Source organism: Chaetodon trifascialis, chromosome 11, assembly GCF_039877785.1.
Source record: "Chaetodon trifascialis isolate fChaTrf1 chromosome 11, fChaTrf1.hap1, whole genome shotgun sequence".
Classification (NCBI taxonomy): Eukaryota; Metazoa; Chordata; class Actinopteri; order Chaetodontiformes; family Chaetodontidae; genus Chaetodon; species Chaetodon trifascialis.
In genome coordinates, this window is record NC_092066.1 from 18,181,051 (window position 1) to 18,206,292 (window position 25,242).

General features: G+C 43.4%; 2 protein-coding genes across 2 annotated transcripts; both read right to left on the bottom strand.

Annotated features, from left to right (window-relative positions):
- dynlt5 (dynein light chain Tctex-type family member 5) lies at positions 1-3,303 on the bottom strand. Its single transcript, XM_070973795.1, has 5 exons — positions 3,159-3,303; positions 2,677-2,862; positions 2,344-2,435; positions 1,830-1,954; positions 1-1,735 (listed from the first exon to the last, which is right to left on the bottom strand). The coding sequence occupies exons 2-5, from the start codon at positions 2,787-2,789 to the stop codon at positions 1,532-1,534; spliced, it is 534 nt and encodes a 177-aa protein (XP_070829896.1). The 5' UTR covers positions 2,790-2,862; positions 3,159-3,303; the 3' UTR covers positions 1-1,531.
- Positions 3,304-3,777: 474 nt separating this feature from the next.
- LOC139338617 (SH3-containing GRB2-like protein 3-interacting protein 1) lies at positions 3,778-24,348 on the bottom strand. The gene is made up of 23 exons (XM_070973797.1): positions 23,939-24,348; positions 18,563-18,626; positions 17,888-17,933; positions 17,154-17,210; positions 16,750-16,807; positions 15,478-15,653; positions 15,267-15,278; positions 14,687-14,698; positions 14,190-14,214; positions 13,729-13,792; positions 13,521-13,591; positions 13,344-13,418; positions 13,160-13,228; positions 12,313-13,074; positions 11,094-11,215; positions 10,772-10,922; positions 10,132-10,243; positions 9,719-9,874; positions 8,047-8,179; positions 7,748-7,950; positions 7,462-7,526; positions 7,118-7,282; positions 3,778-6,991 (listed from the first exon to the last, which is right to left on the bottom strand). Exons 1-23 carry the CDS (start codon positions 23,946-23,948, stop codon positions 6,969-6,971), a joined length of 2,631 nt encoding a protein of 876 aa, XP_070829898.1. The 5' UTR covers positions 23,949-24,348; the 3' UTR covers positions 3,778-6,968.
- Between the last annotated feature and the right edge of the window lie 894 nt (positions 24,349-25,242).

Genomic DNA, 25,242 nt, shown 5'->3' on the forward strand with positions numbered 1-25,242 from the left:
TGCTGCACCACAAAGTTTTATTCAAGGTAGATTACAGGTCCTTGAGAACAGGGATGAATGTCAAAAATGGAATAAAAGTATGTACATATTGTTGTACAATATACAAGAAGTTACAAATGTTTTCATCCAACAGATGCCACAAAGAACATTTTACAGTGACACAGGCCAAAAGACCTGACTTGACTTGAAAATACCATTTCCATTATAACAGTCATCATCTTGAGTGTTGTACTGCAGCATGCACTCTTCTTGGCAGAGGATACATTCATAATATCAACCATATTTTTTATTATGATTACATATTGATTATGCTCCCACCCCCAGCCAGTAATGATACTATTCCATGTCACAGATCAATTTGTCAACAAGTGTTCCAGATAATGCAACTGTCTCTTCTTGGAATCACTGATTTATGTTCATGATAGTTGGCACACACTCCACGACGTTGCTATGTAGAGAGCCATCACCTCAGTTTGTTGTAGGAAGGATATCTCAAACGATCCATTAGGCAACATTTAACTAAATCCATGGCAATAAAAATGCTGCAGTTTGGACATAAAAGAGCAATTCTTTCTCATTAACATTTGAAAACTGTAGTCAATCAGTGACTCATGGCCCATACCATGGCCCAAGATTCCCACACATATCCTGAATGAATAGATAGACATCCGTTGTTAAAAGCACATGATGATTACCAAAGATAACATACGCCATTTACTCAGGAATCACCTGAGGAAGACTTTGGAAAGCGAGTGACATCACTGTAGTGTCTGCATAAAAGGGCTGATCAGGGCAGATGTTTTCTGACAATTAACAACATGAGATCCCAACTCCTGCTTGTGATGCTCCTGTGCATGTTGTGTGCAGTTGCAGTACAGGTTCAGACTCAAGATAACACAAATACACTGAGGCTGTGTGGCCGGGCGTTTCTGCGGGCAGTGGTTTTCACCTGTGGAGGATCCAGGTGGAGAAGACTGATGGGAGAAGAGGAGACTTTGCAAGACGGTGAGTACACAGCCACTTCAATCCATCTTTTTAGCTTTGCTGTTCATTTCCCTAATTGCAACAGCTTTGACTTCTGGTAAACAGTGATACTGATATCTCTTGGCAGGTAGCAGAGAGCCAAACCTGAAGACAACAGGTGTGCCGGTGATGGCCCGTCATTGGCGAGACCAAAACCAGGCTCTGATATCAGCGTGCTGTGAACTAGGCTGTCGAAGGAGTGACCTCTCCATGCTCTGCTAGAGGGGAACATCCCAAAAGGGGGCATCATCAGCCTGTCATAATTACTCATTAGTTTAAAATACATATATTTGTCCTCAGAACATTAAGTTGTGAATGTGATTTCATTTTCCATGCTAACACAAATAAAAAAACACTATGAATTTTGGCTAAAAATCCATGTTTTATCTTTTTGTACATTCCAAAATATACAGCATAGGTAAAGTACTCTATCTTTTCCTAACTGTGGGAAATGCATGACTAAAGTGAGTCTTGTGTCTTATCAGAGTCTATTCAATGCTTAAAAGAATCACTCAAAGTAAACAGCATATACAGTTGCCACACCAAACAGAGAGCTGTTCTTGAAGGAGTAAGAGGCGAATGTGTCATTAGATGCATCCCACAGACAGCGGCTGCTGATTTGCATGCTCTGCCCGGCGAGCTGGCCGATGTGGACCAGGACGACAATCTTATATCGGGGAATCATGAGGTCCTTCACACGGGCTCTTATCACCTGCGAGGGGCAATCCAAAGAATGAAGCTGACTGAGCAGACATTCCAGCATATTCAAAAGGAGTTACCTGGAGGAGCTTTTCAGATTTATTTACCTCAGATATTGTTTTTGTCATTTTTTGAGACCATTCTACTTCATATTTCTCCTCTTGGAGGTAACTGGTGAGTACGTCCTTCAGGATTTCTGTGACAGCAGGAACAGGGAAGCGTCTGTACGGTCCTGTGGTCCAAAAAACAAAGACAACAATACCTTGGAAAATAGGTTTTTCTTCATATGCAATTGCTTTGGTTAGTAAAAAAAAAAATATATATTGTGATGCATTAATTTGAGTTTGGGAAAGCTATGATGGACTAAAACCAATTAATATTGCATCAAAAAGTGTCATTTTGGACCAGTGCCTCAGTGTAAGACTGTAGTAAGACTGAACCACTGAACTCTATCAAAGCAAAATAAATAAAATAGAATCATTGTCCAAATATTCTAATAAGCTGAATCTCTTGAAGGACACAAAATCAAATCACAGTTGTATTAAACTGTTACAGCACATCTGTAGTTGGTGATGATGCTGTGGTGCAGTGTGTTTGTCATACAGGTGAATGTCATCTCACCCAGCTGGTAGGTGTTCTCCATTGTTACAGCCATCCGAGCGTTGTCATCCTGATGACCTAGTTCATCTAAGCACGACACAGTACTTATAGAGCTGAAAGACATGATCAGAGCGAAGAAGCAGCCGTGAAGAGGGACATGGTATGTGCACACTGATCTCCACATAAGTTAGAATTTAAGAAGAGCTGGTAGAGCTCCTAAGCCAAACACACTGTAGGCTTTTGGGAATGCCTTCTGAATATCAGCCGTAACCTCTGCCAGTTAGATGTGAAGGATAAAGATGACAGACACTCAAGAAAGATACAAGGTGGATATTATTTGCATTGTCCACTCACTCCTTAGTCCTGCCAGTTGTTTCTTTGCCTCGGACTCCATGGCTTCCCTCTGAAGGAGCCTTGCCTGCTCTTTTCTCTCTTCTTTGGGATTTGTCTTTAAGCAGGTCGGACATGACGGCCTCCCCTTCTTTAGCTCGTCTTCACAGGATGATAACCTAAATGTCCTGATGTTAGCTTAGTCAGTATCTAGCAAGTTGAACAGACACAGGAGTAAAATCGTACACTAGCGAACTGCAACACCAATCATGTATCAAACTTATATTGTCGAAAATGAAAACTCACAAGGAATTGAAATTAAAATGAAAGCCTTATGAAAACAAACATTGCTGCGCTAGCTTTTCTGGGTAGAGTTGGCTCGTTTGTTTCCATGACTTCTGTGAGTATTTTGATTAAGTATGAACAGTATAGTTTTACAAATTATGTCGTGTCAGTTAGGTAACACAGAAACATTACTGAGGAAAATTAGCATATATACTTTTTACCAATTTTCAGGACCTCTTGAACCGAGCTGAACGAGGCGGCTCCGTAGAGCTTGCTGTTGTCATGACAACCGTGACCCGTCAATCAGTGGGAGGGGCTTCCTTGTATGTGCGCTTCCTGCAGAGGTGTGTGAGCCACAGCGCAAAGCTTTGAGGAAAGACATTACAGTGGAATTAACAGACGTTAGGTTCCTTGTTTTTCCTGTTTTCTTTTTTTAGCCGTATCTGATCATCAGGTTTCATCACTATTATCTTTCATTGTACTGATAACGTTACTTATAACTACTGATGAAGACCATGGGATGTTTTCCCCACAAGGTCTATGAGGGAGCTTTTCTGTAGGAGATGCTCAGGACTTCTCATTTTGGTTCAAGTGTTTCCAAGGTCAAGAATGAACCTTGAACCTCAGCTTTTAAGGCAATGTGAACACGTCTGACTAAATGGACTTTGTAGGGAGATTGTTGTCTCAGCTCGTCTGATAACATTTGTCTCCATACCGTCTCCTCTCCGATGGCTCGAATGAAACCCAGTTGAGGCTTTGTGGAACTTGTGATGAGTAAAATTCCAAAAGTATATATATAAAGTATACTATATGTTTGAAGAAATGAGAGGGAGATACACGGCTCGTATTTCCTCTTCTTTATTACCAAGTAAAACAGGTATTACATTATATTGATTTTTTCATATATTTACTTTCAAAATCTTTGGATGGGAAATTTACATGAAATGTTTGCATATTCTGTGTCTAATGCAGTGAAAGGAATACAGCCAAAAAGTTGTAGAAAAAATAAACTTACAGAAACCCTCCCATGTTGGAGGACTTAGCGTATGCTCAAAAATAAGGCAAAGAAAAACATAAGCATTATTAACAGAAACAGTGAACCGTTGTTCTTAATCAACTGAAGAAAAAAATGATTTTTCTTTAACCAAGAACTAAACGAAATATGACACCCAGGCCCAAACTGAGTCAACATACTGAAACATTCTAGAAAATGTGATGTTCAAACACATATCAGCATGAGGCATGAAGCCATGAATTGTGTTTTTCATGAACTTGAAGGTGTGTTTTGTGTGCAAGTCAAACACAGGAGAATGTCAAACACCTATATCAGATGCATGGAATGGAAATATCAATGAATACATGCCAAATTTCTTGACGATGGATTTCTGAAGGTGCAACAACAGCGAAACAGAGATCAGAGGTTTAAGTGAAGGCAAAACGTCTCCTCTCGTAGCACGATTATACAATAACACACAAATCATGACCTTATTGAAATGGATAAACTGGTATTGCATTGATAAGACTGGTGATGGACAAATGCAGATTTCATGCGGCACCGTTTGGAGTTATTCATCAACAGTAACTTTTTTTTTTTTGTACAAGAAACCCACATGTAAAACAATACATGAAGAGTGGTGGTGTCGTTACATAGAACCTAATGCATTATGAGTGCTGACATCAATAAACCAAGAGACAATCACAGACACATCCATATGCCCAGAGAAATATTTGAAACATAGCTTTTTATGTACACTTTTTACACTTAAGTTTTTAAATATTGCTATTAGAAAATGATAAAACATTTATTTAACATGGTGGAAAAGAAAGGAAATTAAACAGAACACAGGGAATAGTGTTGTCTTCCTGATACTTTTTTTTTTTTTTCATTACTCTGTGATGCCCCCTATAACACTTGGCAGGACCTCAGTCAAAGATCAAGGTTAAAGGAATTGGCCAAGTTTTTAAGCAGCATCAAAGGCAACTCCTACAATCTTCCGCCCAGGTCCCCTCGACGTTTCCCGTGAAACTTAAAGCTCCTTTTCACCACTGTATGGCACTCACATCTGGCTCTGTATGTGTCTTACATCGTAAGGCCCGTTCAAATATAACGTCTGGAACAGTAACATTAAATTAACCAAACTGTTCCAGTCAAAGTAGCAGCTTCTGTTAGTCTCACCTCATTGTTATGACAGTGTTGTGATGAGGGAAATCTGATGGATCTCAGCATTGCACGTGTCCATAGTGGCGATGTAATGATTTTGTCCTGCAGCAGGTCAAACAGGTGGAGGTGTAACTGACAGACTGACAGTTTCAGCTCTCATGACCCGTTAATGGCAAACTACCATCCAAGCACCTGTAAACGCTGCACGTGTAAAAGTAGAGCATTACATATACGAGCTTCAATCCTGTTTGCAGGATGGGACATTTTGAGCACCACCAAAAAAAAATTTTTGCAGGCACAATTATAATTTGTAGAGAAATTGTTATCAGTCATTTATTATTATGTTTGCTATTATCCACATAAACACACTGTAACAAACCGATCTACTCAGTGTGTGCATGGCCACACATTAACAATAAGTACTTAATACAGTTTTGCTGACATACCTGGGTTTATTTATCTGTATCGATTAGCTTTCAGACTAGCTGTCTTGGTAGGTTGCTAGCTAATGTCTGCCAGTAATGCAACAAAGTTAACTGAATAATTTGACAATTGTCAGCTACACAGCCAAGACATTATAATGATTAATGAAGCCCCGATTAAAAAAAAGTGAACTTGTGCCTTTGGCCTCTAGGATAGTCCAGAAACTGGCCGTGAACACATTTTAGTCTCTTCCCACTCCTGAGGGAAAAATCTGGCTTTATAGCAGCTAAATGTTCCACAAGGTCCACCAGCTAAAAGCTAACTTTGATATCTGCTGTGTGGTGCTGAATAGGTAGTGTACAGTTGCACTGTGGGTTCATCACAGCTAACAGCTGCCTGCTGCAGACAAAAACAATGCTATGCGAGCAGTGACCTACACTCTATTCGTGTCACTACAAGCCACCTCGTTCACATAAATTTGAGATAAGGCAAATGAGTAAAGGGAGGTTAATACTAAGCTCACTACAAACCAACACATTTATTGAGCATGAAATAGATTTCTTTCTGCTCAAAGTAAAGCATTCTTGTGCACGTTGGTTGTTTCTCTACAAAGTATAATCTATGTGCTTGCACACAATGTGTTACTGGGCTTAAAATCCCTCATCATGAGATCCAGACTGAGGCACAAATACAATCCTATATAAAAGCTACTTCAGATTGAGAGCGCTGGTGTTAGTCCAGCACTGCAGGTCATGCTGAACTGTGAGCTGAGCAGTCATAAGACTGACAGAATGGGCTGTGGCATTTCAAAGGCAGGCTGCCTACACAGAAACACAAATTCTGCTTCGACTACACTAAAGATGGGTCACACATGGTGGAGAAAAGTCTGATTTGAGGTGGCAGTGTACATAAGATATTACCAAGTAACCCAGAACATACTGAAATACAACTGCAAAGCAACCATATACTACACTTTTTTTGACATTTTCAATTCTTTTCCACCTTGTTTAAGATTGTTTTAGTATTATATAATCTATTCACATTATCGTTTACAGTGCATTTGCAATGACAACCAGTTAGACGAAGGAAATGGCAATGAATAAGGCTGGATCGCTGTATGAATCCACAATTATGTTAACAAGAACAAAGAATCAGGGTTTCCTATATTTTAACCCATGTAAGCCCAAAAGTGTTCCAAGTGCACAAAACTAATGATTTGTATTCACTTGCATAAACTCTCAGCAGCAGTCAGTCTACTGAATGTGATGTTATGAAGTCAAATGTCATCTGTGTGTGTGCCTGTGTTCTGTTATTCTGTTATATCTCAACCATTATTTCTAATGGCTGCTAAAGAGAAAGTTTCAAATGCACTAAACATGGGATGGATCCATAGTCTTCACAGTCAAAAAGATGTTGATTCTTTTGGTTCCCTTCACAAACGGGTCCACTAATTATCCGCCAAATACTTCCCTGTGAAGCAAAACAAAGCATATCAAAGGGCGGAGAAGTTCAGAGTGTCTTTGAGCAGATGACTGCACTAAAGTTTCAAAAATCAGCCGACATGAGGTCACACGCATTTCTGATATTCAAACTGACCTGAAGCGAATCTCTTCTTGACCAGTGATAGCCGGTAGCCAGTCCCGACCAGCTGGATGTCGCACCCTGACAGAGTGCTCCCCTCACTGGTGAACTGAACTGCCAGCTGGGAGGGTCTACAGGGACCTTCTGTCATCTGGAACCGGCCCAGGAGAGCCCCTACTCCTGTGGGCCACGGATACAGTACTGATCGTTTTGTGCGTGCGTAGTGTGAAGTGAAAATAACACATTTAGACTGAAAAGAATAAAAACTTCTAGACTCATCAGATTTCACCTTGAAAGTCCACTGACATGAGGGAGAATATGATGTTTGTTTAACAAGTACATTGTGTAAGAACACTTACCTCCATTTTCAGATCTGTGAGAGAGGCTGGGGATTTTCCACTGTATCGTCTGCTGCTCTGGATTCCTTTGTGAGAGAGTAATTCTACATTACAGAGGGCATGTTGCTGTATGACGGGAAGCCACGCCAGACCTATTCGGCCTAAATCCAGGGCCGTGCTAACACAGAAATCTTGATTATCAAAAGTTCTCTGTGCTCAGAAACAATGTATAACTGCTCATATATCTATTATTGGGCATGCACTGGCCTCTCTACATTAGCCCCTACAGCTGAGTCTGAATGCTTACCAGGTGGCGGCAGGGATCATGGCCTGGACTTTGGCAATGCCTCCATCCACAGGAACCAGGAAGTGGATGTTGTGTAGTGGCATGGGGGCGGCCATGGCCTCCATGTTGTATTTGTAGTCTATTCTAAGGTCTGTGTTGGTGGCATCGCCTCGCCAACTCACCGCCAGGTTCAGGGGAGTGGACTGGATCCCCGCGGCTGACACCTGAGACACACAGAAACACAAGACAGTGAGATATGTGGACGGATGCAGTTAGAGCAACACGTGCTAAATACACAGACAAACAGATGCATGTGATACCTGATACTTGATCATGTCCACGTTGTAGTATGTCGCCTGGGGCTTCTGTTCAGCCACTTTTTTCAGATGGCTCATCAAGTTTGGCATGTTGACCCAGAACTCCTTGGTGTCGACACTGTCTATTGTGGGATCACTGAGGAATGAGAGGTACATGTAATTCAGTCGATCTCAACATGAAGTTACTCCATGAAGACCAAAATGAGACACACAGCAAATTTCTGGAGTGGAATAATCTGGAGTTAGACAAAAAAGTGTGAAAGAGTAAGATTTTTGGAGTTTATTTTCTAAGTTAAACTGCAATTTGTGTTGGGGATACTCTTTGCTGGTGTAACATTTCAGTGTTCGTTCTCTGGGTGTTGAGGGGCTGGATTCAACACTTCTCAGGTGTAGAGTGATCTACAGTTTTGTTGTCGCGCCCACCAGTTCACCCTATGTTTACACGTAGCAGGGTATTTTGGAAAAAGGATATTTTGGCCCCTCCGTTTTCAAAAAAAACATCGTGCACACAACATCGTTTTCAAAAATGTTGTCGTTTACATGAACACGGATAAATACGCCGTCGAGCGCCATCATAACTATGCCAAACCAATGGGCGTGAGTGTAAACAAGATCGCTCACATGACGTTAAGTATTCAGTCGCATGTTGTGACGTTTCGGAACGTAAAACACTGTTTAGCCCTGTTTACACGCCAACACATAACCGGCGTTTTCAGAAATCTCCACTTTGGCCGGAGTTTTGTCTGAGACCCCGTTCACACTTATGGAAAACGCATATGTTTTCATTTCGTTTGGCCGAGTTTTTTTCACGGAAAACGATCATTTTTAAAAACTCTGGCGTGTAAACAGGGTTAAACAGTGTTTTAGGTTCCGAAACGTCTCAACATGCGACTGAATACTTAATGTCATGTGAGCGACCTTGTTTACACTCGCGCCCATAGGTTTGGCATAGTTATGATGGCGCTCGATGGCGTATTTATCCATGTTCATGTAAACAACAACATTTTTGAAAACGGTGTTATGTGCACGATGTTATTTTTGAAACGGAGCGGCTAAAATATCTGTTTTCGAAAATACCCTGCTATGTGTAAACGTAGGGTTAGTCTTGGACTTGTGAGTGGCTCGTTATCAAGCCACTGCAGAGCTTGATGACGAGCCGATCATTTGAATCAAGTGTGTTGGAGCAGGAAACGTCTAAAACATGCAGGGCAGGGGGGCCTGAGGACCGGAATGAGAAACACTGCTGTAATGTATGTTTACACTTGTTTGCACTTGAAAATGTGACACCAGTAAGTATGCAGCATGGATTGTTGAACACACTGTATGCAAATTTGTACTAAACATTATGGTGTGTTTTTGCAGCCATTTTCTCCTAAAACCTTTTTAGTGTTTTGTAATATTAACTCCATAAGTGTTAAATAAAACACACTTTCAAGTGTTGAATCTTAACACTTAAGAGTTCACATTAGAATTAACTCAAGGTGAGAGCTCTATTTTACTCTATATGGGATATAGTTTTAACTCCACAAGAGTTCAGTTTGTCTCACATGTACACTGAAATTGAGCTGATCTGAACTCACTGAGAGTTTATTCCAAAGGCCAGAATTTGCTGTGTACGATAAAAACAAAGGGCAGCCATTTTATTGTGTGTGTTTGCCTGTAACGTTATTCTCACCAGCACAGCAGCTGTGGATTGGGGAGGACTTGCTCCAGTCGGCTGTAGTTGCTGATGCTAAAGGTGAGGACGGGTTGGGATGGGTGGCTGGAAAAATGCCTGGTTATGCCCGCAGGGAAGGACAGCACCATCTCCCCTGTGATCTTCACAACACATCTGGGACGGAGGGAGGGGAGAGATCATGCTGAACATACACTCCCAGAATCCCTTTAGGGCCAAAACTGAAGAGCAAAGTCATTTGTTGCTACCAGGAATGTATTTTACTTCACTCGTCTATCTATCATCTTGCTACTCATAACAAATTTAAATACGGTCTACAGTATGTGTTCCATCACTTCTGAATTTCATCAAAGCATCGATCTATAACTCATGCTGGTCATTGCATTGTACATTACAGGGAAATGTGGGCCTACTTGCTGGGGTCAGCGCCTTTGAAGTAGGCATTGATGGTTTCTGTGAAGGCAGCTGCCACGGGCAAGGTGTCCTGGGGTCCCATGGTGAGTGGACTGGGTCCTCTGGAGCATCCTGTTGAAAACACACAGAGGAAAAAAAACACCTTTAAAACCTTGGACTATATCCATTCTCTTGGATTTGTTCCCTATATGCTCACATGTTCAGCCATGGGTTCAGGGGAGGATAGGGGAGAACAAACAAACAAAAGCAAACTGACAAAATCCAAAAACAGCAATCCATCTAGAAATTCTAGCTGAGTGAGCAGGACACGGGATGGACGGGCAGTAATATTCTAGCTCAGTGAACATGAGCGTGGACAGGACTGCAGGTGAAAGGAGGGCAGGTGCTGTAAGCCCATGCACTGGCGGGACTACAGTAGCACGACTCACCTTCGAAAGCTAAATAAAACCTGCCGTGGTCAAACCATACCAGAGGCTGTGAGGCCTCTGAGTGAGCAGAGACATGAGGAGGAGAGAATCATGGAGAGGGACAAGATCGTGAGGCAAGGACACGATGATGAGCAACAGACAACACGGACAGAGACCGAGATGTGAGGCTAAAGAGAAACGCGAAGAACAGGACGACTTGCTGCTAGCGTACCTGCAGCGGACATGTTCAGGTCCCTTCCTAAGGTTGGAGTGGATGCTGCACTCTGCAAAGTAATGGAGGAGATGGAGGAAGAGCTCTCCGCCCGGGCCAAGGGGGCGAAAGGAGGAGGGCTGCCTGAAACTGGCGGACTGAAGGGCCGAGACTGGTGACGGTACACAGCAGCACACACGTGAAAACCCAACACAAGAGTGGAAATGACAAAAGGAAGGCAAATGCTTTATTTTATTAAGGAACATACAGAATTAATAATCAGTTATATTTGAACGTCAGAATAAAAAGTCACAGTAAAGAGTCAGAGAAATGACATATGTACCAGGTCTGTGATTGGTTTCCCCGGGGGCAGCTTCGGTCGCGAGGACGGTCGAGGAGGAGGAGGCGGAGGGACCGGACTGCCTCGAGACTGAGGCGTGGCAGGACGAGCTGGAGACGAGGGGCCTGCGGCACATACCAGTGTCTGTGGTTAGCACTGCCTTCAGATTATCATTCAGCATCAGCTCCAACATTTCTGCTCACACAGTCACTTTCGCAGAGCCAGTGCTGTGTGCTGACATGCTTCAGACTGTAACTTGTGACCAAAATTCACTTTGTATTCACTGTTTGCGTTCACTTCTATCAGCTCTGCAAAGGTCTGTTTGTCAGTCTGAAGAACTGTCGTGTTTTGTGATGTTTTACCATATTTCACTTCTGTAATTCATTAAAGAGATTCATCTCTTACTTCAAACTCTTTTCAGGGGCACTATCCCGAGCTCTGCTCAGATCACCGTTAGTACATCTGTTTTAGTAAATAGCTTCTTTGTCAGTGCTCACATCGGAGCATGCAGCAACATCATGTCGTGTGTGTTATGAGATTAGGAATTAAATTTGCCATCTGTGCCTACATCAAAGTTACTGGAGGGACATGAAAGAAGTGTATAAACTTTACTGAGGATGAAGAACATTACCTTACTGTCATACCACCAGATGTCAGTAAGAAACCCATTTACTTCAAATTAGGACATTATTGACACGTTTGCTTATTGTATGATAATTAAGTGTTACATCACTTACAAAACCATTATTTGTGGTAACTATATTAATCTAATGCTATACTGCTCAAGTCAAAGTAGCAGGCATTGTTATATAATTTTGTCACTATATCAGTTGCAACAAGCTTGTAAAACTGCTTAGAAGAAAACTTGCTGCACCCTAAATGAGTTGGCTAGTCAACATAATACTTGGTCCTTTGTTGTATTTACTGAAAAAATCACCAAAACAGCAAACACAAAAGGTGGCTGCTGTTCATGAGATGGTGACGAGTGCTCTGTAGCTGGTTCGGGTGACACTCAACACCTAAGAAAATGTAACCAGCTTGCAAAGAGGCAAAAGGATGTGCGCTTCAAGCCTCTGTTTCATTGTTTTTGGTGGTACTGATAGCAGTCAGCCTCACTTTTTCAAACAAACCAAACTCTAGGACACTCTCCAACTTATCATAGTTTGTGTGAAGGCAGCGTAAAAGGCCATTGTGAACATTTAGAGAGAGACGGAGTACTCACTGCTGCCTGAGTAGGGCCCCGGTGAAGACATGATAGACCTGTAGGTGGTTGGAGGGAGAGGCGGCGGCGTGCCCCTGAAGCTTGGTGTTAGCTCTCTGGGTGATCCCACAAAGTCTGGGATATCGTCTCTCAGGTACGCTCCCTCTGGAGTCCTCTTCCCCCCGACGCCCGCCAGGACCAGGGGTGAGATGACTCCTGGCCGAGGAGACCTCCGCTCTGCTGGCAGAGGGGGCACGGGGCTGATGGGAGCGGGGGACGACGCGTACTCTGCGAACTGCAGCACCTCCTCGTCGATTGCATCATCGTCGAGGCATAGAGGAGGCGAATTAGAGGGGGAGAAGTCGGGAGGCAGGGGAGGGGCTGGTTCATCCGGAGGAGGAGGTCCGAGCACGATGGAGGGGGGTGACTCTGGTGGAGTGAAAGGGGGAGGAGACCCGGGAGAAAACGGCGGAGGCGAAGGCGGGGGCTCGTTTGGCGGTGGACCTGGAGAGAGGCAGGGGGTGGAGGGGGTGGATGAGGGCGTGTCTGGGGGAGGAGAGTCCGGCGGAGGAGGGGGAGCGGGTTCATCGGGCGGCGGGGGTCTGTCCTCAGTGAAAGTGACCCATCTGGGAGACACCATGCCCTCACTGGTGCGGGGGCTGTCCATGGGGCCGAACACGTCGTCCAGGTCAGCGGCGGGGGGGCCTCGGTAAGAGGCGGGGGACAGGACGTTCAGGTAGATGGGGGCCGAGCTGCGAGCTGCCCTTCCATTGGGCAGATCAACTGCAAAGAGTTTGAGGATGCATTCAGATCAAAGCCCTCAACTGTGCGATTGAGATGAAACTGCTGCCTTTTCAGCCAAACTTACCAGCAGAGTCCGAAGGATAGCCGTAATGACTTCTTGATGGTATGTTTTTCGGAGGAAGCGGAGGAGGAGCTGCAACGAGGATGACAGTTCAGCCAGTTCAGCATTACAGATTGCAATATTTAAAATATATACTGACGTTACTCCTGCGTCAAAGACGAGGCGAGGTTCACTCATGTCAGCTCACCTCCTGTTGGGAAGCTTCTGCTCAGCTGTGATTCTGAGCATGGTCTCGAGTCCCCCCATACATCAGTAGGGACCACTATGATTGACAAACAAAAGATAAATGTCACCGCTGTACTGAATCTGCTTCACGCCATGCTTCGCATCAATTCACGTCATGTCCGACGGAAGGGGGACTGACCATCATATCTGGCATATTTGGTCTCTGAAGGCCGCCCGAAAAAGGCAGGAACGTTCTGCGACAGCCTGTCACTGTCGGAGGAGACGTACAACAATCAAAAAACTGACAAAAAGTTCTATTTTTTAAAATTCCTTAAAAGGCACATCTGGATCAAAAACATGCGGAGTGAATAAGATTTTCAGTCAGTATTGCTAAAAGAATGACAGACCTTGGCGTCTCAGGGGCAGGACTTGGTGTCGGGGTGGAGCGTCTGGGTCTGGCAATCTCTTCGCCTATGACAAACAAAAAACACACCTGTTGTTCTGTTCCACTTGTATTTGAACACACTCGTATCAGAAAAAGCTGATTTTTAGCCCCTCTGACAGCGTGGCTTTAAGGATGGTAATATCAGTCTGCTGGTCGGTCAAAAACTTTGGTCCAGGATGAAATATCTCAACAATTATTGGATGGATTTCTAAAAAAAATTCCCTTAATTCCCTTAAACAGGTCCAAATTTCAGCTCTTTATGACCAACATGTGCGAAACCACTGGCAACTAGATTGGTGAACATTTTACCTGATAAGCATCAGCATGTTACCATTTCCACTGTAAGCATATCAGTATTTCAGTCAAAGCGCTGCTGTGTACGGGAGAAGACAAACAAAGGTGTTTCCAGAAAGCTGTACTTACAGGACAAATTCCTCTTTATCTGCCCCTGTAGAAGACAGAATCCAAACAGAGCAGAAATTAAGGATACAGGCGATATATTGTGAAAGTGTACAACACAAACAAAACATTTTATTGTTATATTCAATTTTAAGATGTTTTTTCTTAAAGCAGAGCAGTAAGATTAAGTGGATGATGTTTGAACTTATTAAATCATGTCCTCGTCACAAATATATTTTCATAAATCACGTCAGTTATATCAATAACATATACTGTTCTTAAGCTGATTTGCAGCAGAAATGCTGAAACATTTGCCGCCACATTGTCACATTTTTCTCTTGTTTCAAGAAAATTAAGATTTTGAGATGAATCGCAGCTGACTTAGATGGATTATTCTTATTTTCCTGAGTATCACTTTAACTTTGGGCAAAGGCATTTTTTTTTTTAGAAAATGGGTCATGCAACTGAGATTACGAAGCTGTCAGCTTTGAAACAGCCAGCAGATGGGGTAAGAAACTCACCGGGCTGCGTCTCTGAGACCAGCAAAAAGGAAGAGAGAACAGACCTGGGTCAGAGAGTGAGTGACAAATCAGTCAAATGGACACCAACTAAAAACTGCACACACCGCACCTCTTTACTTGCACCGCAAAGCCTTAATAATGCAACATGAGCCATAACACCCTCGAGATGAGGACAATACCAGCATCACATACGATCAACACGCACAGAGCCGCACGCTGAATGTGGCAGGTCGCTCAGCATCTGAGCTCCGCGGAGACCAAATCAATAGGTTTGCAGCTTTGTGTGTGTGTTATGTTATTGTGCATTATGTAACTCGGGCGCTTTGCCAGACAGGTTCAAGTAAAGCTGTAGCTAAACACACAAAAAAAAGTCAACAAAAAGAGGTGAGGTCATTTAAGGCCCAGAGAGGACAGCAACACTGAGGGTGAGACAGAAACTGCATGCAAGGAGGAAAAGGGTCAAACCAAAAAGGCTTTTTATAAGTGAGCTATCACAGGAAGTAATAAGTATTTCCAAGTGAATTCATGCCATGCAGTCTGTTAGTGGGGATGCAGATGTGAAAATAGATGACCGGCTTACCGGACTTCTCCTCTGTGAGATGATGGCAGTGAGAAGAAAAGACAAAATGCAGAGAAGGTGTAAGACAGAGACAGCTACTACAATATGTAACCTGCAGTGTGTGTGTGTGTGTGTGTGTGTGTGTGTGTGTGTGTGTGTGTGTGTGTGTGTGTGTGATTTGTGCCTTTCTGTAGTGTGTAGCAGAACAAGAGTGCTGATCAGCAGCGCTCACCAGTGATGGAGAGAGTGCCAGGCCTCCCACTGAGGCTTTTAGCTCGTCCATAGATGGAGGGACACACCTGGCACTGTCCGACACCAGCGGCTTGATCTTAATTTTGAACTTTTTCTTGCTGTCCTCGTCGTCCTCAGAGTCGCTGGAGGAGAAAAATTGCTTTCCTTTGGAAGCTGGTGAACATCCGTGAAGGACAAACGACGTAGAAACCAGTCCGCAATGTGAAAGATGGAGGCTAATTCAGCCTCCTACAGCATTTAAAGACAAATACAGTTTGTCTCAAACACAAACTGTACACGTGCAGCCAGCGGTGAAGACGAACTGAGGACATTTAATCAATACTGCAACTAAGCACAATTATGAAGTAAATGAGTGTTTCCTCCACAGTATGAAGGTAAATACTGTGCTCTTCACTCCACTGCATAGATGTGTTCACTTCAGTTACTTTACAGATTCAGATCAACAATTAAATTATGGCGATAGATTAAGACAAAATTTTATTGATCCACGCTCACAAGCCACTGAAATAAGCTCCACCTTTACCAGCTGCAACACTAAAGTGATGTAGATATAGATGCAACAATAATTCTAATTCAATAACGCCACAAACATTATTCTGAAAAGGCTAAGCATGATTTACGTGAGTGTATTTTGATTTTTTTCTCCATAGCACAGTAACTCTACACTGTGGTACTGCTACCTTTACTTCAGGTCTGAGTACTTCCTCCACCTCTGACTACAGCAGGGCAGTGACATGTGCGCTCCGTGTCTCAGTCTGCTGTGTCCCAGTTAACAATATTACACCTGCTATATGTAACTGACACTCCTGCTCTGCCTCGGCTAAGTCATACCGCTCGGGGGAGGTCTCCATAGTACCACCTCTCCCACCTCTCTATGAATTCATGTCAGACATACAGCTGCTGACACCTGCGGGAGTGGAAATTTAAAATACCAGTGAACTGGGGGTCAGTTGTTAATGAGTGTTGTGGCGTTAGTGACTACTTGATGCCAGGCTGAATGTAATGTGGCGCAGACCGGCTGCCCCTCCTGCTGCTTTTTTTTTTTTTTTTTTTTTGCTGTTGGAGGGACGTACTCATGTGATGTGGCAAAGGAGGGAGGGACTATTGATTTGGCCTATTTCATGCTGAGGAGCACTCATCCAATGAGTCACTCAGCCAAACAGGTCAATAGTTTTGCAGGAGAAGAGTCCCAAGACTGCTGCTGCTGCTGCTGCTGCTGCTGCTGCTAACTACTTCCTCACTAAAAGGATATCATCACCCTCATCACCGGGCCGGAGACTGAAGCCCTCCTCGTCCACGTCAGGAGAGGCCTGGAAAAGAGAGAGAGAAGAGGCGACAGTCATTTCAAGTCCATCACACGCTGTAACAGAGGCATCGCTAAATTTCCATCTTCCCTGTGAACAGCTCTGCATATAAATGTGGATCAGATTTCACAGATGGCTTGCCTGAGACGGTCAGCTTCCTGGCTGCAGCTACTGCTGACTCACAGAATATGCAGCTCTATTCACGGCATTTACTCAGTCATTTTAAACCTAGCGTTACATGACACCGATTGCCAAGGCACCGTAAAAGCAGTTCACACCAAAGCTGCAAAAGTCGCTGCATGGTGAGAAACATCAAAAAGAGGGAGTGCAAGTAAAACAGGCGCACACTTACATATCTGTCCCAGTCAATCTCCCCATAGAATCCATTCGGGGCTCCATTGGCCTTTTTCTGGCAACAGAAGAGAGAAAAGACAGAATAAAGAAAGGAGAACATCATAATGTTCATGACAAATAAGGTCACTTTTAAAATGTCACTGTGAATTATTCATTTGTGCACGTAGATGAGGAACAAATATAATTTTTAATTTTGTAGTTTTGGTTGCACACATCAAGTGAACTGTGGAAAAACTGTTATAAATAATGAAAAGAAACACGATCAGATAGTTTATGCTAACTTAGCCATGCTATGCTAACTCATTTGGAAGAGGAAAAAAAAAGGAAAACAGTAAAATTAGCGCCACAACAGTCCATCGTAAACATCCCTTACAATTTAGACTGACCATCTTAACTTTAGTTGACGTGTGCGCAATGAGGGATTGTTACCAACATTTCATGTGGGCTGGGAATGTTTTTTCCTCTGCAATTCAAGTGGTTTAGATGAACTGCTCGCTTGTTTACAACCTGTCTGATTGTCTGAATTCTCATGTTTCAGACTTTGCTGTATAGTGACATCAGCATGTTTGCAGAGCTCAGCAGTTACTCAGGTGAGTACAAAGTTATCACAACAACGTAGAAATGACGGCCAAATCTACAAAAATTAGCTACCAAGTCGTGATAAACAGTTTTTATCCTTTAAAGGCAGTAACAGCTTCACAGCTTGAAAATGAAAATGTAAAATGTGCATACGCTTCCTTTCTTTCCGCTTCCACTTCCTTCTTTGTCAGGTGAGCTCCTGTGTGAAGAAACAGGAAAAAGAAGAACATTCAGCCCAGGCGCCATGTTTGCATTGTACATCTCTAACCAGACCTTAACCACACATAAGTTTGAAATTAAAATGTAAAGAAGTTTCAACATAACTGTGGTTTGCAGAAACATACCACGGCAACATTTATTCTGGTGATTGGGCTGAAAAAAATTACGTCATAAGACACAATTTTTCTGATCCTTCAAGTATCTTTAGAGATTATTCAGTTCTAGTCTCAATACAATGTCTAAGTTTGATACTCACTCCAAAATAATCCCGTTTTCAACCTCACTTTGACAGAACAGCCATGTTTTTCTACAACAGCCTTTTCTTACATTCAACAAAAGAGGTCAAAACACAAGCAGCAGCCAGGAACTTTGCTTCTATAAAATAGTGTCAAATTAGCAAAACTGTGATTGAAATCAGGAACTATCTCATCAGAGAATGAGTGAAAAAAGACGACCAAACATTCAATTCTTTACAGCTTCTGATACTCCATAAGTAAGTAGGTTTGATACGCAGCCCTGTTTGTTCACATTCTCAAACTGTTGAACCGGCTGGTTGAAAACCTCAGCATATTAATGATGTTATGAGTATGTGTGTGTGAGCTCATTCACGTTGTGTCTGTATCCTTGTCTTTCTTTCGTAAGCCCAGGGCTTTCCTTGTTCGATTTTTCAGTCCTAGAGCAGAGAGAGAGAGAGAGAGAGAGAGAGAGAGAGAGAGAGAGAGAGAGAGAGAGAGAGAGAGAGGGAGCAACATCATGAAGAATTAATTTCAAGTTTTAGGGCCTAATCTAAAGTTAACTGTCTTGCCATTAAAATGCACTTAAAAGCAAATAACACAGAGGAGTAACAGGCTGATGTACAGTAAGTCGATCTTATACGTGCACAGGAAATACAGTGACCCCAATAAGCTGATAAACATGAATGTATGGAGTCAGGACACAAACATCCTGCCATCTGGACAAAACCTCCGCGTAAAATGAAGCAGCGCAGACGCAATCCCGCTAAGTGTCCCCTCCCCGACGATATGGAATGGAAAGAAAACACGAGCAACGGTTGATCAATGTGTCCACTTCATTAGAGAGATCCACTACAGCAGCCTGTCAGCCAAACTGGATGCCAAGACCCCTGCAGCACTGACGGTTGGCACCACGCAGCGATCGAATCAGGATGACTGAGAAAACTAACAAAGATTCAACGTGTGCAATGCCTAAAGGTGTCTGTGGAAGTATTACTAGGTGGAATTCTCGTGTAATGATTCATCTGTGGTTTTATTTCTGGTTTGGAGCGTCACTGACTGAGCAAATCATAAGGATTTGTTTTCATCTGAATTCTTCTGGGTTTTTGGACTGATTGTCAGGCAAAATATGGAGTAGGCCTATGAAGATACAATTTGGGGCTCAGGAAATTGGGATGGATTTGACTAAATGACTATCATGAAATGAATCTGTGGTTGCAGCCCGAGCCTTGAAAACTCATGGATCATACCATTCAGCCTGAGAGCGTGATCACTTCAAATTTATGTCAACAAGACTCGACAGCCACGCTAGCAGCTCTGTGCTTAGGAAGAGCGGGGCTTTGAGCTAAATGCTACAGTCAGTATGCTAACATGCTCTCAGTGACAATGTGACCATAATGATGCTTAGCAGGTTCACCAGATAGAGAGCCGAGGAGGACAGTACACCTCAGGAATATGCTTCACGTTTCAGACAGAAATGCTCAGTTAGAGGCTGCGTTAGGAACAGAGGCGAGCCTGGACACTTCTCTATCAGCTGAGACTGTTAGCAAAAAAACGTTGTATGCTAATATACTGTTTAATGTTGATGATCGGGGCTGCACGGTGGCGCAGCAGGTAGTGCACGTGCCTCACAGCAAGAAGGTCGCAGGTTCGATTCCCGGGTCGGGCCTTTCTGTGTGAAGTTTGCATGTTCTTCCCATGCATGCGTGGGTTCTCTCTGGGTACTCCGGCTTCCTCCCACAGACCAAAAACATGCTCATTAGGTTAATTGGTGACTCTAAATTGCCCCTAGGTGTGAGTGTGAGTGTGAATGGTGTGTGTATGTGCCCTGCGATCGGCTGGCGACCGGTCCAGGGTGTACCCCGCCTCTCGCCCGTTGACAGCCGAGAAAGGCTCTGGCCCCCCCGCGACCCCGAAAGGGATAAGCGGCATAGAAAATGGATGGATGGATGTTGATGATCATAGTTTAGTGGATTAGCAATATTTGCTAATTAGCATTAAAGACAAAGCAAGCTAAGCTGAGAGACAGTTCACAAGATAAAGACTGAGAGCAAAAGTCAAAGGATCACCAAAGGCTGGAGGATCCATCCTCTGGGGATCATGAGGAACCGTTCATGGCGGTCTTTCCAATAATTGTTATTTCAGTGTGGGAAGTTTTGCGTGGACCTGAAGTGACCACAGACAGACATTTCATCCACAGAGCCTTGCTGCTAGCATAGCTAACATTAGAACATTTGATTTTGATGATTGAAAACAGACAGAATCGTAGACTGTTTGACTGAAACCAAACAAGAAAGCCTCACATATCAAATTGAGCCAACCGGCTGCTCAGCATCGGTTACTGAAGCTTAATGAGTTCATTGACACTGACAGTCCTCCAGCTTCCCTCGTGTCAAAGGTATTGAGGCAATGAGATTTTGTGCAACATGTACCAGCATAACATAAAAGAAGACACAGTTAGGTCTGCTGACGGCAAAAGAAATCACAGGAGCATTTTTCCTATTTTTCTCTTTTTTATGTTTCGGCTGCTCTGTGGAACATGTTTTTTTTTTCCCAAAATAGACAACTCAAAGGTTTGCATAACAGCGTTTCAGAAGACGAGAGAGCACAGTTGATTCTCACATCCATATAAGAGCGACAGGGACACGTGACGGACAGTTGGGAGGATGAACATTTTGTGCTCTTCAGAGGCAGCGCAGTTTGTGTTCATCGTCTCTTTTTTTACTTTGAAGGCTGCGTTTTAAACAGGAACATATCACATGCTCCTAAACTGACATTTTGCATTGTTTAATGGCATTTTGTTTTGGAAATGAAGCTGACTCTGAAATCCAAATAAATATTGAGTCACTGATTTGGTGAATCATCCAACTCACCCTGAAATCCTGATATTAAGACTAATGAATACTATAAATGTGACGGCACTGCACTGGACTGGTGCTCGGTACCATTCACTTGCTCTCTGGGTACTGAAGGATGTGTCAGGGCCCGTGATGTATTGGTAGCTAGCTGGGCTGCTCAGTAGCACAGATTATCCCTGCATCATGGCTCTTCATAAATAGAGACAGCCAGCCTTCTGTCCAGTCCTCACCCGCACGTGTCTTGTGTGATGAGGAGTGAAAATAGAGGATCAATCCTGACGTTAATATGTAACAACCTGCTGATCAGTATGTATCAGTAGTTTTGGTTCACGTTGTGCATCGCAGGAGGACTGTTGCTTTTGTAACCCATTTACAAAGTTTGCCTGAGGACAGCCCTGCAACACTCATTAAACAGAGGTATCATTGTAATTAATGATATCAGGTGTAAATATCGCTCGGGTTGGGTCTTCTTTTTCATGCTAGTTGGTGATTTCACATGTGTTAACCTGCAAACAAATGGCAGATCCTCTCCATTCCTGCTGATCATTGTCAGTATAGCGTAACATAATGCAACATCAACCCAATTTTAAAACAGGGTTTCAAATGCATATCCTCATGCTTTCAGACAAATGTGAAAAACATTTGTAAAATATTTGTATAGATCAATTTCCAAATTTCCAAAAAATGTCCCTATCCATTTCACTGTGGTATGAAATCCATCTTGACACTCTAAACTCGAATGAGACAAGAAGCAGGCTCGTCTTTATAGTCTTTTGGATGTCTAAGACATCAGATCCGGTCATGAAATAGCAACTTTTAAAACCCAGAAAACTTTCTTACTTTAAGAAAAACTTCTTAACTCAAGGTCCACTTACTCCATTTCTTTCAGCTGCATCTTGTGGCCTTCTTTAGCAGATGGTGCAGCTGAAAGCTAAAAAAAAATCTAGCAGCTAATGTAAGATTTCTGGCCTTCATCGCTGGATGGACTTCACTACAGACCACGCTGCATGTGCAGATGAAGGCTACTAGATGCGACTGGAAGCTTCAGAAGAAACGATGAAAGCGGACTTTGGAGTTCAACGTTTTGACTGTTTGGCTTTCTGAAAACGCAGCTCATTAAGGTCACTCCTCAGCAGCTGATTCTCAAATCTCGGACGATGGAGCTTCTTATAAATATCTGAACAAACCACTGCGAAGGCAAACAGACAAACTGTCAGTCACTCAGTGTGAAAAATCTCCTCTTGCCATTCTTTACACACCTGTCTCTGCACCACGCCTCTGTTGCCAGAGATATAGGTTTGAGACAAAGAAGAAAGAAAGGAGCGATATGACCAAAGCTGGGACCACCTGCTTTTGAACACTGTCCAGGAAAGACCTGCTCAGCATTGATGCACTTGGCATGCACTCCAGTCCCTACAACTCCACGTTTAAAGGTACGCTGACAAATAAGAGCGTGCTACCTGGAAGTACAGCATTTTATTGTCTGTTTTGGTGGTTTGTTGTTTTTACCTTTATTTAATTTTAATTTGAGAGTTTGAAACTGCAGAAGAACTTAAACATTGTGCTAGCTCACAATAAATTTCTTCTTTGGCAATTGGCGAACAGATAAATGCCACATTACCATCACCTACTAATTAATACTTATGATACTAGTATTATATTGTGATTCCACCCTTTTGTCTGTGGTGTTGAGTTTCTCGGTCCACCTTCTCATTGGCTCTACAATGTGGACGGATGATGAATTGTATCATTTCTAGTGCGCTGAAACATTCAAAACTACCGGTATGGACCTTGGAGTCAATGTCAAGTGACAGTTAATAAATCTGACGCAGAGTATAAATTTAGAGTTCAGAAAGGGGTCATCTGGACAAATTTTAATCCAAGACTAAAATGCAGTCTAAGATCCATGTTCCTGAGATACTGCATTGAGTTATTTAGTTTGAGAGCAACCCACACGCTGCATCCACGAGACGGCTGTCACTGGAGCAAAAGCACTGCAGCCAAGTTTGAGTCCAAATAACATGTACTGAATGTCACTAACGGCACCTGACAGCCTATGCTGTGTAATTAGCAATGCACGTGTAGCTCACAAAGGCTATGATAAGCATGTGACATCTGTGTTGTTGTGTAGCTCGTGAACTGAGCACAATATCATGGCAGCCTGACTGCAGGCCTTTTGCTAATAATAGCCACCTTCCATTACCACGTTGGCATTAATGGATGGTAAAGGCCCAGCATCTGTCATGCAGGGTTAGATATATGATTTAGGTCCTCCATCATAGTTTATAATGTATTTTACCTCATTTCCACCACAGTTAACTTTGGTATAGCATCCTTTGCTTCACTTCATGGTTTAACACCTGCCCCACTGGCATGATATTATGCACTGATAGCATCAGCAGCAGAGGCATGGATGAGAGCAGCTTCCTGAGCTGCTCTCATCTCCTCAAAAACGCCTTTATAGCACAGACTGAGTGTACAGATAGAGACTGAAGTATAATCTGCACATGTTAAGACTGACATGCACAGGCACATGTGCCAACACACACGAACAGCTACACTGCTGTGCGCGTCAGCTCCTTCACAAATCCACACCTCACACACCTTTGCTTACATGTCAGCCTGTGACAAACAACGTCACACACACACACACACACACACACACACACACACACACACACACACACACACACACACACACACAATGGCTACATTGTCACACTGGTCATGCATATACTCAGCTTAGTTCAGCTCAGAGGTCCTTACGGTACGACAGATCGCATCACTGTAGTCGCTCGCTTTAACGGCCCAGCAGGACACAAGAGGACAGGAAGAGGACGCAGGGGAACAAACGTGGCAAATAAAGGAGGAGAAGAAGTGCACAGATCATTTACCTTGCATCATGATTGCAGATTTTCATCCTACGTTGTCCTCTGGTGCGCAGGCGGACAGAAATGGAGCCGGTCAAAGGATGCCTGGGCAGGGCATAGCTAATTCTGCACAGCTCCCCAGCGAAGCACGATGTTGATTCCCTCCACCCCCAAGGGCCCAACTCCCAGACACCCGCACACGGAGGTGGGGTGGGGGCACAGCTGAGAGGAGGCAGCAGCGGTGGAGGACACAGTGAGAAGAGACACCCGAGGAAGATGCCGCAAATCGGGGGCTGGGGGGTCCTCTCTGTGTGCACGTTAGGCCCCAGTTGCCCGAGCGCCACCGACACACGCTATCTCTGAGAGGGGGGATGCTGAGGAAAGGTGGAGGAGAAAAAAGCAGAGCGCCACAGAGAGAGAGGCAGGGAGAGACTGGGAGAGAGAGGGGAGGAGGGAGGGAGTGGGAGGCTCGCTGATGTCACATCTGCACTAAACCAATCCCTGCAGCCGTGGTCACATGGCCGCTGTCCCCTGATGCCTTACCACCTCTTGGCTAGCCTCGAGCAGACACTCCAGCAGCCAACTGCATACATATTACACAAGGTCTCGGAGAATATAACGTTTGGCAGAATATTTCCTTCAGTGGAAATCAGAGCACGTCTAAATGCGCACTTTGATGCGCTTTTTCAAAATGATGAAGTTTAGAATTGGTCTGCTAGTGGACATCTCTTGATTCGATTTCTGTTTAGAATTTCAGAGCTCTTGAGCTTTAATGGACGGTGAGGACCAAACATAAAATACATCAGTCACCCACAGACATACAGACAAACACAGGATCACAAAAGAGGCTAGACACAGTTAAAAGCCATTAAGGAAAAGAGTTTCCTTAAGTCCTTTACTGGAATCTTGAATAGACTGAAAAAAATAATCCAATAGAAGAGGAAAGAGGATTCTATGATCTTGTCCTTGAATGAGCGACAGATAAAAGCTCTGATAGAAGGGCCTCGGGTTTCTTGGGGAGAGGAGTTCAGCAATATATACAGTGTGATGGCACAAGACCAGCAGAGCTTTCCATACAAATATTCTGTGACTAGAGGAGGACCAGTGAAGGGAGGATTAAAAGTAATACTGTGTCTTGTTACAGGTTTTTCTGCAGTATTCTGGAGGCTGAACAGAGAAGCCTGAGCAATATCAAAACATAAAGTAACTGAGTTGTGTTTTTTCTCCAGGTCAAGAAAACAAAAACTTCCTAGTTTGGAGCTAAATGAAGTCAGGTTTAACACATTTCAATGCTAATTGAAAAAGGTGCCCTCTGGACTCTGACCCAC

Coding starts and splice junctions, on each gene's coding strand:
- dynlt5 (XM_070973795.1), bottom strand. CDS start 2,789: ATGTCCGACCTGCTTAAAGACAAATCCCAAAGAAGAGAGAAAAGAGCA. Junction 1,955..2,343: donor GGAGAACACCTACCAGCTGG/GTGAGATGACAT, acceptor TTTGGACCACAG/GACCGTACAGACGCTTCCCT. Junction 1,736..1,829: donor TGACAAAAACAATATCTGAG/GTAAATAAATCT, acceptor TGCCCCTCGCAG/GTGATAAGAGCCCGTGTGAA.
- LOC139338617 (XM_070973797.1), bottom strand. Junction 10,244..10,771: donor CCTGAACATGTCCGCTGCAG/GTACGCTAGCAG, acceptor TGTTTTCAACAG/GATGCTCCAGAGGACCCAGT. Junction 7,283..7,461: donor TCACAGATCTGAAAATGGAG/GTAAGTGTTCTT, acceptor CGTGGCCCACAG/GAGTAGGGGCTCTCCTGGGC.